The sequence below is a fragment of the Ptychodera flava genome, chromosome 20 (assembly GCF_041260155.1).
Source record: "Ptychodera flava strain L36383 chromosome 20, AS_Pfla_20210202, whole genome shotgun sequence".
Classification (NCBI taxonomy): domain Eukaryota; kingdom Metazoa; phylum Hemichordata; class Enteropneusta; family Ptychoderidae; genus Ptychodera; species Ptychodera flava.
In genome coordinates, this window is record NC_091947.1 from 26,847,992 (window position 1) to 26,864,663 (window position 16,672).

The 16,672-nt window shown below is 38.2% G+C and overlaps 1 protein-coding gene across 1 annotated transcript in view; it reads right to left on the minus strand.

Annotated features, from left to right (window-relative positions):
- LOC139120452 (uncharacterized) overlaps positions 1 to 16,450 on the minus strand; it is a 31,847-nt gene extending 15,397 nt beyond the window's left edge. Inside the window, 3 exon segments of the mRNA XM_070684862.1 lie at positions 9,510 to 11,117; positions 11,120 to 11,826; positions 16,326 to 16,450. Of these exon segments, the coding sequence (XP_070540963.1) occupies positions 9,510 to 11,117; positions 11,120 to 11,826; positions 16,326 to 16,368 (2,358 nt within the window). The 5' untranslated portion in view covers positions 16,369 to 16,450.
- Between the last annotated feature and the right edge of the window lie 222 nt (positions 16,451 to 16,672).

Sequence of the window (16,672 nt, forward strand, 5' to 3'; positions counted from 1 at the left end):
AGAGTGATACAAATTGTAAACCTAGCTGAGCAGACTAACCAAACAACGGTTGTCAAACAAGGGTACATTCCTCAGTGCTGTAATTGTCACAACCACAGCAACTTTATCTAACCAGATAAACAAAACAAACTATACAATTTTGGCACGTTTCAACTCAGTCCTGTCACTTTGATGGGACTTGAGTCTCATTTATTTGTTGTTACTCTAGCAAGCAAAAGTGCCTCTCAATTGTTCCTCTTCAAAAGTGCTTGAAAAGAATATTAGAGGTTATAAAACGGCAAGCGAGGGTATTTGGTTGCGGATATAAGACCTCTGGGTGAAAATTAGCATATTTGGCGGGAAATAATCACCGAGCAAAGCGAGGTGATTATTTCACCCAATATGCTAATTTTCACCCCAGAGGTCTTATATCCGCAACCAAATACCCGAGCGCACCGTTTATAACCTCATTATATATGCTAAAGTTAAAACAGGTGGACAATGACGTTATTTAGGGCCGAAGTTGGAACGAAAGTTCAGGAGCGCCCAGCCTCATACAAACTCTAAAATAGAACGTTCAGAACGAGCGTGCGTGCACAGTTGAATTCATAAAATACGGTTACGCAAGGCATCGATATCGCGATTAGACATCGAACTTGAAGAATTTTACTTAAAAAAAAACGCTCGAAAAACTTTTAAAAATTATGTTGTTGTTACATGGCTTCGGCTGATTACAGAAACTCTTCATTTGTTGGTTCGTCAAGCTGCACTAGACTAAATTTAAAAATCAAAATCAATCTGAACCCATAGACTTGTTCGACATTATGGCGCGTTGAGCTCTCAGTTGGTGTTCGAAATTTGCGCGAGCTCAAAATGTTACGCGGCGCGCAGGTCTTCTTGTTGAGAATATAAATCCCGGCTCCAGCCAATCAGATTGCCGGATTCCCGCTAAGCATATTATAATCACCAAATACTTTTGTACCACTGAATGGTGACTTTGATTGATGTATGGCTGAGTAAACCCCAAAGTGCTTCATTTGCAGTGATTTGAATCAAAACAGTTCTAAAGATAGAGTCCACAGGAGCCGTAATAAAACTCCAGACACCTGTCACACTGAACCAGTGGAAACATTCTCCCTATGTGCAACCAGCTGGAAAATTATTTGTTCTGTTTATAGTAATGGGATCAGTAGGAACCTGTGAAGAAAGGCTGACATTCATTCAGTTGTTCTCAATCAGGGTGTCATTGATAAATGCTGGGACTTTAATCACTTTTTCACATCCAGTCATTGGTATTCTAATCCAACTGTGAATTGAACAGTATAACTTGATGTCACTGGTATAGAGTTAAATAGACAGTCATGCCAAAAGGACATATTATTTACATTAAATATCAGAATTCTTATATCTGTGTGTATACCTCTGTGTTCTCTCAATTGGTAAATAGTCATGGTACCAGAAGATATTTTGAGTTTACACACATGCCCTCGGATGGAATGGTACCACACAATGCCCATGAGAAAAGCTTACATTTGTGAACTACTGGAGCATTCAATCCCTGCTGTGGTTTGTTTCTGTTCCCTGTGGACTGTTTTAAACTTAAGGTATAACAAGCCCCGGGTACAGATAAACACTCTCAAACCTTTCCAATTCTTTTCTGATCTATTACTTGAGGGAACTCATTTGAAAGCTCTTGGTGTAAGAAAAGTTTTTAGTGTCTTAATTTTTCGAAATTGAAAATTTTATTTTTCCCTACGGAGTTAACACAAGGATGGCAGCCATTTTGAATTTCAAATATCGGGAAATCTTAGGTAATTTGTCTATAGTACCAAATTTTGCACAGTGACCACTGATTTTTATACTTGATTTGGTAAGAGAATGATTAATAGTTTCATTGAGGAAAGTTTGAGCAAAAGTTTAAGTCCTTCACTTTCGAGGCACATACATAATCAAAGACATTTCAAGAGGAACATATTTACAAATCCGGTTGTAAACAGTTTACCCTGACACTGACATTACATGTACCGGTATATATGTCACTTTTTTGTTGTGAAATTCAATACTCGCACATGGGTTGAGATGTGTTGAGATGTGTACGGTCAGTCTACTTTTACAGGGGAGCCCCCCCCCCAGTCATCATGTAAACAGACTGTCTACAAATAGGTTTAGCTGTTTAGTATAACCATGGTAATCAAGTTGTTGGTTCAAAAACTGATAAAAAAGCTCTAACTCATGATGCCAAGATACCCAATATCCATGGCAACAAGGAGGAAACAGCTAGAATACACATCAAAGTATGACATGGTTTTGATGTGGCTTCCGGAAGTGATTTGCCAGTGTGAAACCTTTGAGTCTGATGAAAGAACTATAAAGACATGATCTTGCTGAGTTTTAAGAGATTATGACAAGGCCCAATTAAAACCTATTGGATGTGATGTTACAGTAATAGGGTACACCATTTGTTTGCAACATTTGCCCTACATTTGGTAGTATAGGTTTGAAATCAGCTGACTGCTGTAATGACATCACCTGCCAAAGGTGTTGCTTGTTCCTTCAAGCTATATTTATTGACAACTTCAAAGGTGTGATGTTGTCTTTTGTTCACTTTACAAGTCCATTCTTCTTTATCAAATAGGCTAAAAACTCAATAACACTCTTCAATACATGCACCTAATTACAGCCTTTTAAACATCAAACTGACAAAAATCTCTTGAGGGTCTGTAACAATCATTGTTCTTTTTTGCATTAAACATTTCTTTTTCCCAGCCTTACACTAATGAAACTCCCTCAGAATAGCAGACATTTTGTTTCTTTTCGTTTTCAAACAGCATTTCAAGTTGCCATTGTTGGTTTGTTGAGTTTCCCAAGGTTTGATGGGATTGTTTAGCTACTGCTACAATAAACCTGAGACTTGCAGCCAAACTGCCGAGGTACATACACATAATGTAATTTATACATGGTCCTGCTACATGATAGAGGGACCATGATTTATAATGAAACACTGCAACAACTTCATACAGCACTTAAATTTCCCTTGAACATGTTGGATATGTTTGTTTCAGACAAGCACAAGTCCACAATAAGAACAGAAGCCTTTCTCTGAAAAGTGTGAGCTTTTGTGCAAAGTGTGCCGATGGTTGGTAGTGTAAATTTGCTCAGGTATCCTGCATGTATTGTCAAATGCTCTACGCAAAGAAAAACCTACAGGGTTGGTTTTCATTGTGGTTGTACAGAATGGTATTAAAATGCATGTAATGCTATACAGTTTGTTTAACCAGGCCTTTGAATACACACCATTAACTGCTGCACAACACCCAAACAGGATATCCAGTTTGATTTCAAGACTGTATATTTTTGAAAATGATTATATTATTAATAACTGTCCTGACATTTACAATGTAATATTATGGAAACTTGATTCCAAATAGCAGGCACTCACTCTCAATAGCCTATGTCATGATCAAGTTCACTTTCAAACAAAATTCTCAGATTGCATGGTCAGCAAAGTCTAGAATGCACCTTGGAGAGAGATATTTGGATGCGAAAATTTTTATAATTTTTCTCTGATCTACCACTTTTGGGGACTCATTTTTAAAGCTCATGGAATAAGAAAGTTTTTCACGATCTTAGTTTTTCGAAAGTTTAAATTTTTATTTTTCCCCATTGAGTTAACACAGGGATGGTGGCCATTTTGAATTTCAATGAAATAAATGTTAGGTAATTTGTTTCTCCAGGAACAAAGTTTTCATGGTGATAACTTTTTTTTTCAAAAAAGAACAGTGTGGGCAAAAGTTTTGGTCTTGCACTTTTAGGGGCGTGTACTACCTTAAAACATTAAATGTTGATTGCAGAAACCTGTGCTTTCAGTGGTATTACTTTGGACAGGTTGTACACAAGTACAGAAACAAAAAAGTTATCGAAGAGAAATTTAAATTCTGAAAATATTACTTCGAGAACTACGCACCTCCCAGTGTCTGAGTAAGGTGTTTGTGAGGGGGGAACTCAATATCTCACCCATATTGGTCACACAGTAATTAATCTTACATGTAGCTCATTCTCTGTTCCGTAATTACACACTTCACCCTAAACCCCTGCCATATAACCTTTACCTACCTTAACAGCAAGACAAGCCAGACCAAAAGAAAGAAAATCTCCAAATGGAAAGAAACCCTAGAGATGTTACGTGTATACTGATCTTTTATAAGGAAATTTCCTACTTTGTCCTCCTAATATTTGTACTAAAAATTTTGATGGGAAAAATTACATCACTCAAAGGGTTAATGTTATAATTCCTTGACATGAATTTGATGTAAAAAGCTAGGACACATCGAGTTGACCCATGTGGCTGAAATGTACAAATCATGAAAATGGAAATTTACTATTATCCCTTTATCAGAGAAGATTTCACTTATAACTATTGAATAAATTCGGAAATAAATGTATGAAAAGAAAGCAATGGTAAACTTTTTAAGAACATTGATATAAGCTATCTCAAATTGGATAATGAATTTTTAAACGCGTAAATATCTGTTTAAGTGCATAGTCTCTATTTCTATTTCTATTTCTGTCAAAATTAGTCTCCTATGACAGGCAATGTCCTGATTGAGGTCTTTTTTTCCTTCCTTAGTGAGATTTTTCCTGATCAGATTATTTTCTCCCGTAATGGTCTAGTGTGCCATGCTGTCAACATGTGACAAACTAAAGTGAGAATCTAGGATTCTAGACTTGAAAATTATACCAAACTTTGACAAAAATTGCAAATGTCGATAGAGTTTAACCTTGTCCATTTAGACATGTACTGAAGTAGGAAAACACCATGGAATTTGTTCAATGTGCACTAACTTGATACATCAGTGTCATGTACATTTGTAGCACACATGTTACAGACACCTTTGTCAGTTTCATGGTGTGAAATTACATCAGACCTGTGACCTTGGTCATTGATTCCATGCCAATTGAGAAATACATGGGGTGGTGCAGTTTTCCTGTTCTAGATTTTCTACTAGTCCCTGTAGCTCAAAACTTCATGAGTATTGAGGTCAGAGGTCAGACGTGCATGTACATATTAAAAAAAGATATAGTTACAAAAGCTTCACATTAAGAATTATATCCACAGAATTTTACTTGTCAGACTATTCAGTGTTAAAGAGGTTTATGATGTGATATTATAGTGTGACAAGTGAAATTCTGTGGATATAATTCCCTCTGCACTGAGTATGTCCCAAGGATGGAGGTAACTTTAGCACCCTCACAGAGTTGTTTCAGTTTTTCAATAATATTGAGTTTATACTTCAATGGATCAATTTTAGGAAAACCATACTTAATTCAATTAAAATACACATATTATACAAATATCAGTTAATAATTTGATTATATACTAAAAGCTGAAAAGTAACAATTTTAGTACAGTGAGAAATTTTGCTCAACAGCATTTGGCAAATGGAAAACTTTTCCGAATATATTCTGAAGCTCATAAAAAGTTGAAATTGTTGTTATGTCTAATCATTCTCCATGGTAAAGTGTACAACTTGTTATCGCAAACAAATATGCGATTTTTCATTTCATTCTAAATATTGGAATTTGGAAAAAAAAAAAATTTTTTATACTGCTTAATGGTCACAGTTTGCCAAACTGTGATCACACACTTGAACACCAGTTCTCCTCGAGGGGATATTTTTAGTATGTTGGGCACCCATCTGATTTTTCAGCAATTCATTCAAATATTAACAACTATACAAAAGAATACATTTTCACAACAAAAGATATGCAAATTATGCATTTTTATGTAAATTGACCACCCTTATTTTTTTCAAAGCTGTGGAAAACCCTACACTAACTGCTAAAGTTGGTGTAACCTTGAGACATGTGTACCTGCTTCATTCAGTATTGCACATGCAATTTCCCAAAATAGGGCAGACAGACCGTGCTCAGCTCTCTCTTTGAAAATGTCAGGGTGATTAAGGCTGGCTATACAATGTGCAGTATCGTTGTGTAACATCCGACGTATTAGAAGGTGATATCACTGATAGAAATGCTGATGTAAACTAGACAGTTATGAATAATGAAAGAAAACAATGGGTGCCAGGGGAAGTCAACGAGGTACAGCCTCTATTGTGTATTGTATGGTCAATGCATAATAATGAGACATAAAGAAGCTGTATTCAGTTCAATTCAATTAAAATATTAAATTGATATTACCGGTACGATATTAATATTAAAGTAAACGCTAAATCTACAACTTATAAAACAGACGTGAGAATTATTAAGTGTGAGCACATGCACACACCATTCAAAAACCACTCTGCAGTCAGACTCAAAGACACTTTCTGCCACTTTGACCTGCAGACCAAACGGCCGGAAAGAAATAAATTCTAAACATAAATTACTGGTACGATTGGATCAAATTGAGAAAGCTTTTCAGAACACCTGTTGCTTATAAATTCTGTTAAGGTTTTTCTGTAGTCTACAAATTAGTTTTGAACTTCTCAGCCCAAACAATTTTATCACATGAGTTCTTGTTTTTAACAAAAAGCTTTTTGTGTCTAACAAATAAAAGAACTGTTGAATAACACTGCTTACTCAAGTACAGCTGGTCATGCATCAAATATATTCATTAGTCCTATATACATGAAGCAATTTAAGGCTAGCATACAGTTAATCTATTATTTACACTTCCAGATATCACACTGGTAGATGAAGCATTAAGATGACAATATCAACAGACACTTTAAAATTCCTACTTTTTCCAAGCCATGCAGGCAATTCCTATGTTCCAGTAGCATGCTAGGATTTTTACAAAGGCAATGAGGATATATATGTTTGTACTTGGTCCACCGACATTTATTTTCAGTATTGACACTAGACTGTCAACAGTCCTCGTGCCTTCTTTTGACCGGAGTCACTTTACTAAGTGCGGTAGCAATCCAACGTAGCGATCGAGCGCCGAAGGCGTGAGGTCGAGTGCCGAAGGCACCAGCTATACATACCGGAAGCTACGCGAGACCAAGCAGTACAAGCGACTGGCGAGAGTCTATATGACACACACGGTTCTCATTTCACCAATACATACTGAGGAAAACCAAACACTTATGTACAGGTAAATGTACATGTATGTATGCAGAAACTAATGGTGAAGTTGGTATTTCAGTCTCTATTGATTTTTTGAAGTTATCATTGATCACAGGGAACAGTGAAGAATTCCATGAAAATGTGTATAAATAGACTTTAAATATTGAATGCTTGCTCCTATGATCTTAAGTTATAAACTTGAAACCTGTTGGCCACATTATATATAGTTGAGAGTGCTGCAAATATTTGATGAATTTGGAGTTCACTCGTACTCTAATGGATTTCATTTGATTCAGTGCAGACCAATCTGTGATGAGACACATATTTAATATCTACTTCTGTAAATGTCAAAATTGCATTTTTATTTATTGCAAGATGAAAATTAAATTCATGTTACGTACTGGCACTGAAAAGTATGTTTAGTTAAGACCACAGACTCTTTCATTTCCATGTTTTTATCACTCTGATGCAAGAGAACAGAAAAAAGTTTTGATTTCCTGCGTCATTTTTAACAATGGATTAAAAGTTGGCATAAAAGTAGGGATGTAGGTCAGGCTGGAAGTGGGGAAGACCTACATTTTTCACCTCACTTTTTAAGAAATGAAGTTGTAATACTTTAGTCCATGCTTTGAGTAGGAACACCCAGGCATAGCACGAGGAAACAATAAGTCCCGATGACTTTTCATTCTATTGTACGCATGGTGAATGCATATTACTCTATATGTCAAATAACTAGAATATTTCAGATCCATTTGACTAGATTTCACTTTGGACATAAAAAGACCATGTACAATCAGCACAAAAATGAGCATAGTTGTTACATAATGTTGTGCACATTTTATACTTTATATGTGTACAAATTACCTGACAACAATCACTGCTGTTTATTACATCATGACCTTAATTTGTCTCTGGTAAAAATCATGTTCACACAAAGCCTTCAAAAGAGAGAACAGAACTGCGTGACATCACCATACCAGAAAACTCTATACAATTTTTTAAAGTACAGCAATGCATACAGTGTCTAGATTTACCTGGGCTGGATTTAAACCAAGAATTTTTATTTGTGGGCTTTTTTTGTACAGTGTGCAGTATAGGTTGTAACAACAATGAAAAGGCTGCTTGCTTGTTTATGGGTGTTGTAGTAACTGAACAATAAGCGGCAATGTGTATAGGTGGTGCGGACTGCCAGCACAGTCTGAGAATGACTGTCACAGACACAGACTATGGGACCACGACAGTAATGAACCAGAAAGGTGTGTGAGATGGCACTTGTTTCCACAACAATGAAATTCCTCTCCACTTATAGCAATAGCGTGAAGAATAGGGACTGACACATGTCATGAACTGAAAGCACTCACGCCGCGAAGACCCTTTGTAACCTGAGAATTTAGTGGGGGCGAGTACCAAACCATCAAAGGGGATAAAACGATCACCTATGGAACATGTGCCCATTACATATTGACTTTATGTGAAAACCTTTTACAAAGCAAAAGACAAAAACAAACACAATATAAAGGTGGCATGAAACCATAGACGGCTAAATCATCACAGAAATGCACTTTCTTGTATCTTACTACATTGACATGATATTTCTCCAGAGGTTTCACGAAGCAAATATTTACACAGAACAAACTTACCAGTACTGTCTATATACCTTATGAGATACATGTGAGGTTTTTCTGTAAGTGCTTACATCGGTGCCATATATAATACAAAGCTAATCTGACAAGGCTGCTGGTCTAAGTTTCAGCTTTGTGATGACAAATTGGTAGAAAATCAAGGCATGTCGCAAAGGTTTGGAGAGTTGAAGTTGCAAGCCAATAGTTCACCTTTGAACCTATCACGCGTATCAGAGTAAATCAAAACATTTGTTTTGGGGTGGCTAATTCTCAGGGAACGCTTCATTATTCACGTTCATGCAGCCAACAATCCCTATTGTTAACTTTATCAAAAGTCTTACACAATTAAGCAATGTAGTTGCTAGATCAGATGATGAATTATTGAATAATCAACGCAATTGTAGTGTTATCAATTTTTACCGATTTGAAAATTGAATATGTCAAAATCATATTGAAATGTCAAAGAGAGTAAAACCACTATCAGGTATATTTTATTTCAGAATAAGCAAATTTAATTCCGGAGAATATGCTGGAAACACCACAAAAGTTAAACCCAAACAACATTAATGCTTTGATAATAAACCAACAAACTATGTTGTCCTTTCTTCTATGTTAAATGCAAAATCCAAGATACATGAATATGCAACAATGATGATGACATCATCATAAGATTTGCAAATGTTAACAGTATCATTTACATATGCTTTGCATAAATGAATACATAATTACAGCATTTGCATAACTCATTTGCATACTCATCAATAACTTTGCATAGATAAAGACTGTCATGGCACAATTTATGAATAATGCTTTTCTCTACCAATAAAGTTTCTCACTCACCATAACGACTGTCCCAGAAAGTGATGCTGTATCCATGGTTACCACTACTTCCACCTCAAAGTCTCCTGCAGCCAACACACTGATCAGATTTGAGCACACCCATCGAGAGCCGATCTCATCATTCCTGTGAATGACAATCGACCTGTCATTGGCACTCTGCGGGCCCATCATTGGAAGATTGCTGTCTGTGTAGGTTGTTGTCAATGACGACAGTTCCGCCAAGTTGCCAAACTTACCACTCAGGTCACCTACTTCATACATGTCATGCGTGCCGGTGTCTGGAGAGCCGATGACATTGAACGGATTAAAGTGTCCCAGGACTGATGCCCCACTGCAAGGGGACTCTGCACTGGATAGAATAGGAAGAGCATGGATGTGGTAGCCTTTTGCAAGACTTTGCAATCCTGAGATGGCAATGTCAATTTCAGAAGAATCAAGCCAGGAATTTTGTGTGATATCAATTGTCCCTGAAACTGGGCCTTCACTCCAGCTGCCGGCCCTGGCCACGACTGGTTTTAATTCATAGATATTGGCACATGCGTAACGACTGGCGCCAGAATCTGCAGCATGTACGACAATCGATCGGCCAATTGATGAAGTTATCCCGGACAGAGGTGCCTGGGTGTCTGTGAAAAAGAACTTTCCGCCACTCGTTGCCAAGTCTGAGACGATATCAATTTGGGAATGCTTGCTTGAGAGATCTCCCAGCTCACACCGGAAAGGATTGTCTGAATTGCACTCTGAGCTGTAGGCCGGCTCATCCAGACTTGCAGCATATGGATTGTAGTGAGGACCAGCACTGCTACACCTGGAAGTGGAGCTCAAGAAATCATCTGTGACTGGGTCTTCATGAATATGCCAATTATGACTGTTAGTGGCAGTGGAGCCGTCTGCTAAGTTTACAAATACAGACGTTTCGGAGAAAGGATCGTCAGATGCTTGTCGCAGCATCATGTAGCCTACAATTGGTCCTCGGAAAACAGCTACAGCCGTTTTGGTGGCAGCAGGATAACTGATACTTGCACAAATCCATCTGCTTCCGTCTGGTTTGTGGATGACAATGGAACGTCCTGCAATACTGTGTTTACCAAATATAGGTAGATTGTAGTCCGAATAAGTCTCGCTAAAATCGTCTCCTGATAAAGGTCCGAACTTTCCGCTCAAGTCTCCAATCTCATATTTGTCCATTGTGCCTGTTCCTGGTGTTGGACTACTGTCCTGATCAATACCATATGGGTTCCAGTGTCCACTGACAGAAAATCCACTGCAAAGGTCATCAGATTCGGTTGTTCGTGGTGGGAGCGGGAAATTATGCACGTGGTAAAACTTACCGGTGTCTTGTAAGTTGCTCAGCGAAACAGAGACTGTGGTGGGATCTAGCGGTGAAGCTTGGGTGAAAGAGATTGATCCATTGACATTTTCACTGCTGAAGACCGCTTCTACAGTCCTACTTTCTAACTCTGTGATATAGCCACATGCAAGTTTTTCACCGCCAGACATAATCACCACTGTGTGACCGATGACTGAGTTCGCCCCCGAAAGTGGGAGATTTGTATCGACAGATTGTTTGACTGCATCACCTTTGTTCGTTCCAACTTCTACATCTCCTAATTTGCCGACAGGTTACCAACTTGACAGTTTTCCTGAGCGCTTGAAGTGCATCCTGTGTTGTCGCTGCTGGTTGGGTTGTAAACTGAAGTCACAGCAGCGCAACGAGCTGTGTGCGTGATATCGTAATCTATTCCATTTAGGTTGCTGTAGATGGACCAATCATATGCACTGCCGCCGGTCATACCATCTATAAAGAACAGGTCGCTGTAGACCGTGGTTTCTGCAGAACTGTCACTGGCTGGCTGCCGAAGCATGACCATCCCAGCAACAGGAGCTTGGAATAATACTGTTGCAGTGACCAGAGTTTCAGACGTACTTATTGTAGCGCACACACGATGCGAGCCACTGTCTAACACAACCGACCTGCCACTTATACTATCTATACCAGACAGGTCTATGCTATTGTCCGTCACTTGATAACCATCTGGGGTAGAGCTCGTCAGACCAGAATGTGTCGCATCCAGGTCATGTAAAACTGCTCCCATCACTGGGTCAGCACATTTGGAAAATCGGTCGTAGAACACCGGAAGTTCTCGAATTTCCCACATGTAGGTACCAGCTAGCAAACCATTCAAGGAGACAGTGATTGTTGTGGAAGTGCCGGCAGATACCTGGTCAAACTGAATCGTTCCAGTTACGCCACCCATGTTGAAATTTGCACTGAGGGATGTGGACGACTCCACTGATACCAGAAGGTGACTCCATACTGGAAAAAAAACAGTAAAAGTCATAAACTAACATGCATGTATAAATTTTATAAATATTCTTTTCATAATTGCTGACTCTTTGGTGCAGCCATGTTATGTTACTGGTATTATCAAAAACTTCCTGAGTTCACCACAAGGGGATTTTGAGGAGACCGCCACGTCTCTGTCTTTTTGAGCGATTTTTTCATATGTCCATAACCAAACAAAAGAATATATTTTCACAATAACAGAATATGCAAATTACATAAATTGGTCGTTCCTGGTGTTTTTCCACGTTGTAGAGAGCACTGACTTGAACTGTTGTTAATTCCTTTAAAAATGAAGATTGATACATTTATATCAGGAGTAAAAGATCCATTTCTTGTAAATATTCAGATGACATAATTATGAAATGAAAGAGAACAGAGACGCATCTTTTTTTATACCAATTTTATTTTCAGATTACTTTACGCACACATACATATTTACAAGTTTCATTGTCAGTAGTTTCATTTGGTGTGGGAAACTTGTTGATCTAAACAGATGCCACAGAGTAAATACATCAGCGAGTTATGCAAATTTTTGGACATTGGTCTGTGTTCTCCAGTGACTGTCAGGTATAGGTTTCTATAGCTCTAACATCAATTGTAGCCTTTGCCAATCTTCAGCTTACATCGGCTGATTGGCAAACCAAACAGGAACCTAATTATGTATTTGTTGTACTTCTTTTGAAAGCATCAAGAATTTCTTTCATCTCAAATAACAGTAAATCTGAGGTTTCTTCTACCATCAAAGAAAATGCAAAGTAATTTTTTTTCTTTCTTCACTATGAAAGAGAATAACAAAGTATATTATTAGCAATGAGGGTCTGTGATGTTTCCTTATAGACATTCTCCAAGAGAGATGAAACGGACGGAATATAATTTCAATTTATTTTCTGCATAACAAAGAGAGAAGATTAGTCAAATGTGGTAAGTATGGTTTTTGAAAATACAAACTTCGTTCACATTGTGCAAGTTTTAACCTTTGACCCTCCAAATTGGTCCTATTCTTTTGTTTCGCAATGATGGATAGATCTCTCCAGAGGCAATATGGGCTACTCAGGAACCACTGTGGCTCTGTGACAACTGATGTATCCTATGGGAAACAGACCCTGAAGGCTCTATGTTATAGTGGCGTACAAACAAATAAATTTGGATAAATGCACCCACAGAAATATACCAGATTAGATTCAAGGTTCTATCTATCGTTTCTGCCTCAGGCTTTTGCATATGGCTCTGTTTGTACTGAGGTCAATTTGAATTCTGAATTCTGTCCCCTGGGGTAAAAGATTTAAAACTAGGACAGTTTTAGGTCATGTTTACTGGAAAGATACATGTACTTGTTTATGACCTACCATAGACTATACACTTGCAGTAACTGAATGATATACCAGATGCTGTCTCACCACTCATAAAAATATCTCTCCACTATGGCAGAGCACGGTCCTTTTGTGGAGGGACCGTGGGCAGAGTAGCCAAATAGAGACAGCACTTATAAAAGCATTTCCCTTGACAATGATTTTTTATTAATTGGCTAAGTGACATACATTAAACAGCTAAGTGACATCCTTCACTATATAGAAACAATATGTGTAAAAGTATAAAAACTCAGTAAAATACGAAAAAGCCATGTTTTTGGTATACTTGATACACGCACTGTGAAACGCGGGTTATTTTTTGAAGACATATGTTCATTAAATATTCATGATACAAATTGAATGTATAATGCTTATCAAGTGTTTTATATTTGTATCAGTAATGGAATCAAAAACTCTCAAGTACATGAACATGTTTTACATTTCTCATTCCTATTTCCATATAGACAAGTCCATACTAACCATTCATAACAATGACTTTGGACTAAATTAAAGGTTGTGAACAGGTTTTATGGGAAAAGGTTTTCATTGAGATTTTTTAATTGCCTGTTGAAATAATATACCAATTTATGCAAAGGAATTATCAAGCATTGTGTATGCACGTTAAGTTTATGATAATGTATAATTATCAATGGGAAAATATTCAAAAATTCTTTGCTCAATTGGTTTTAATTATTACATAAGCAATTGACAAAAGTTAGCCGCTATTCCTCTGGTAACGGCACTCACTCTTTCACAAACAGCATATTTTAATTCAACTACGGTCAAACGAATCCACCATGGGAAATTTCTAGGGTGTTGGGAGCAATGGAAAACAGATCATTATTGTTTTTACCGCTGAAACATCCTAGTTTTCCATGTGAATTCCATTGGTAAATTGAGCTTTCTGAAAATCTCAATATACTATGTGGACCATGGATGCTATTTAATACTATCCCGTTATCCCTGGTTATATGTAATATAATATCATCTGGAATACGCCCCCTTCAAAGAATTGAGGGAGCCAGGGCTCATCTTTGTGTTAATCTTTCGTCCACTTCAGACAATGAACTACTATCTAAACACCAGTCTGAATATATTCAAACTGTAATTTTCAAAAAACGCTGAATTTATTAAAGTATCATATTTTATGAATACATAAACCGTAATATGATTCATATGTGCTATTTATTTCATATGCAGATGGGCCAGGAATAATAGTTTGTAAAACAGTAGTTCAGTCAGTGAACTAAATAAAAGGAAACCTAAAAATTATTTGCACACTTTAATAGGTGTGATATTATGTTCATTTTGTACTTCGTAGAAGGCATCAAGGAGTTTAAGTGCAAGCTGCTAATTAAGATATTCTTTGGAAATGGCAAGACAAAAAGCAGTGCCCAGGAAATTAATCACGTGTTACAGTGAAGGAATTAAATGAAACTTGAAGCTGATATCACAGGGAACAGCATGCACACTGTGATCTAAAGAGCTTGTCGTTGGGAATGATCCTGGGCCGACTCGCAGCGATTTCGAAGCTGTTATCCAATTGGTTGGCAGAATCGTACCGTTATAATGAAATAATACAAATAAACTCCCTAAGTTGCTGTGAATAGTGACAATCGACCAATCAGATATAACCTTGCAAACACGCTGCGAGTCAGCCGATGATCTGAGTCAAGTGACCTGTCAAGTGCTGAACATAATTTCAACAGGCCAATACCTCAAATTTGTTGTTTTTATTTGTTCTACAAACTTTATAAAGTTGATTAATGTGACAATCAAAAAGTAGTCACCGAGATTAGATTGAGATAAAAATTATACAGATATGGTAAGATACTGTCCCTGAGCTTTGGACTATGTCATATAGTTTCCTGTTCTCTGCCTGTTTATCTACACAACCGTAAAAAGACCTAATGACTTTAGATCACTGCGTACATGTATGCAAATGTTGAAAGCAGTCCAAACCAGGATACTATTCCGGATTCCGCAATTGATAGGTGATAAAACACTTCGACTCCATGTGTTCCCTGTGGAGGAGACTCCGCAACGACCTTCACCTGGTCAATCCTACCATAAAAGTTTCCATTCACAAACCGCAGCTATATACACTAGATCTTTGACTCCAGAGAAAGATGTGAGCCGTCACAGTTTCAGAGATGTAATTTGTTTATGAACACACTTAAATCAGTAAGGTTTGTGGCAGGGCGTGACCGTGTTGTATATTTGTAATCACTTTATTGCTCAACAACACACTCAGCCTCAGGGAGTGTGGTACGACAAAAATTACAAAACTCACAGTTACATCGACTGTGCTGCTGTTTGGAGAGGAAGTAAAAAATAATATTTCACAAGAAGAATTCTATCCTTCTGAGTAAAGACGTGAATACTGCACAGCTCAGTATATTTATGTCCTGTTGGAAGTGTCTCTGCGCGTCAATCCACATGAAATATATATTTTTTTTAAACAGATGTTTAAACAGTCAGCATGCATCGTAGCTACTCTGTAAATCGTCTTTGGGTCGGTCTGCCTGGTCGCCCAATGCGGAGTTCCATGTCGCTATCATAAAAAATATTGCGACCAGCTCCTTGAATCGCTGCTGTCACAGTCGTTTGGAGAGCTATTCAGCGCTGGGACTATTCGCCCCATAGACGAGAGTACGGGTATTTCTCGCTTCTGTACTCTCGTCTATGGGGCGAATAGTCCCAGCGCTGAATAGCTCTCCAAACGACTGTGCTGCTGTCAACGGTCAAGTGATGATATATGGGACAGGCCACGACACTTTATAACCCCCTCCCCTTTCAACTTTCCTTACTTTATTTGATCATGGAGCAGACTGTCCTGGTAACGAACCCCGATCTGTCCGAGATCAGCATAATTATACTAGTAGATGTCTTGTTGTATACGTTCAGGTACCTATTTGAGTGATATGGGTACAGCGTACCACCCTGCGAGCTAGGTGCCACAACTTGCAAGACGCATACGTACGTAACAACATGCAAAACACATCATTGAGCGTGTATTCATCTTGTGAGTAACTCCACAAAGAACGCCAGTGCCAAGGGCAAGACGTTCCATGTGATTTGAGTAAAAGAAGTCTGGAGAGATGATGAAAATATACTTACGGGCCAGCGAGATAGCCAAGACGTGAGTAACTGGACGCCACATAGTTATGCACGAATAAACTGAAAGAACTTGTTCAACGAAGTGGGTTGGTGCAGTGGTCGGTCCTTTGTGCCTTCTACCGGGAAGTGGCACAAGATGTGTCGCCTGTCACGACTTCAGGGGGATTAGGCCTACCCGCTCATTACATTACGCAAATGATACTATCCTCACGTGGTTGGCGATGATTAGACCATTGGCTGGGGGGCCGGGCACCAACCTGGCGACTCGACAACTTTGTATACATTGACAAGTTGGGAACTAGCGTAGCAAAACAAGTTGCGTTTTCATGTGCTCGTGCGAACAGGGA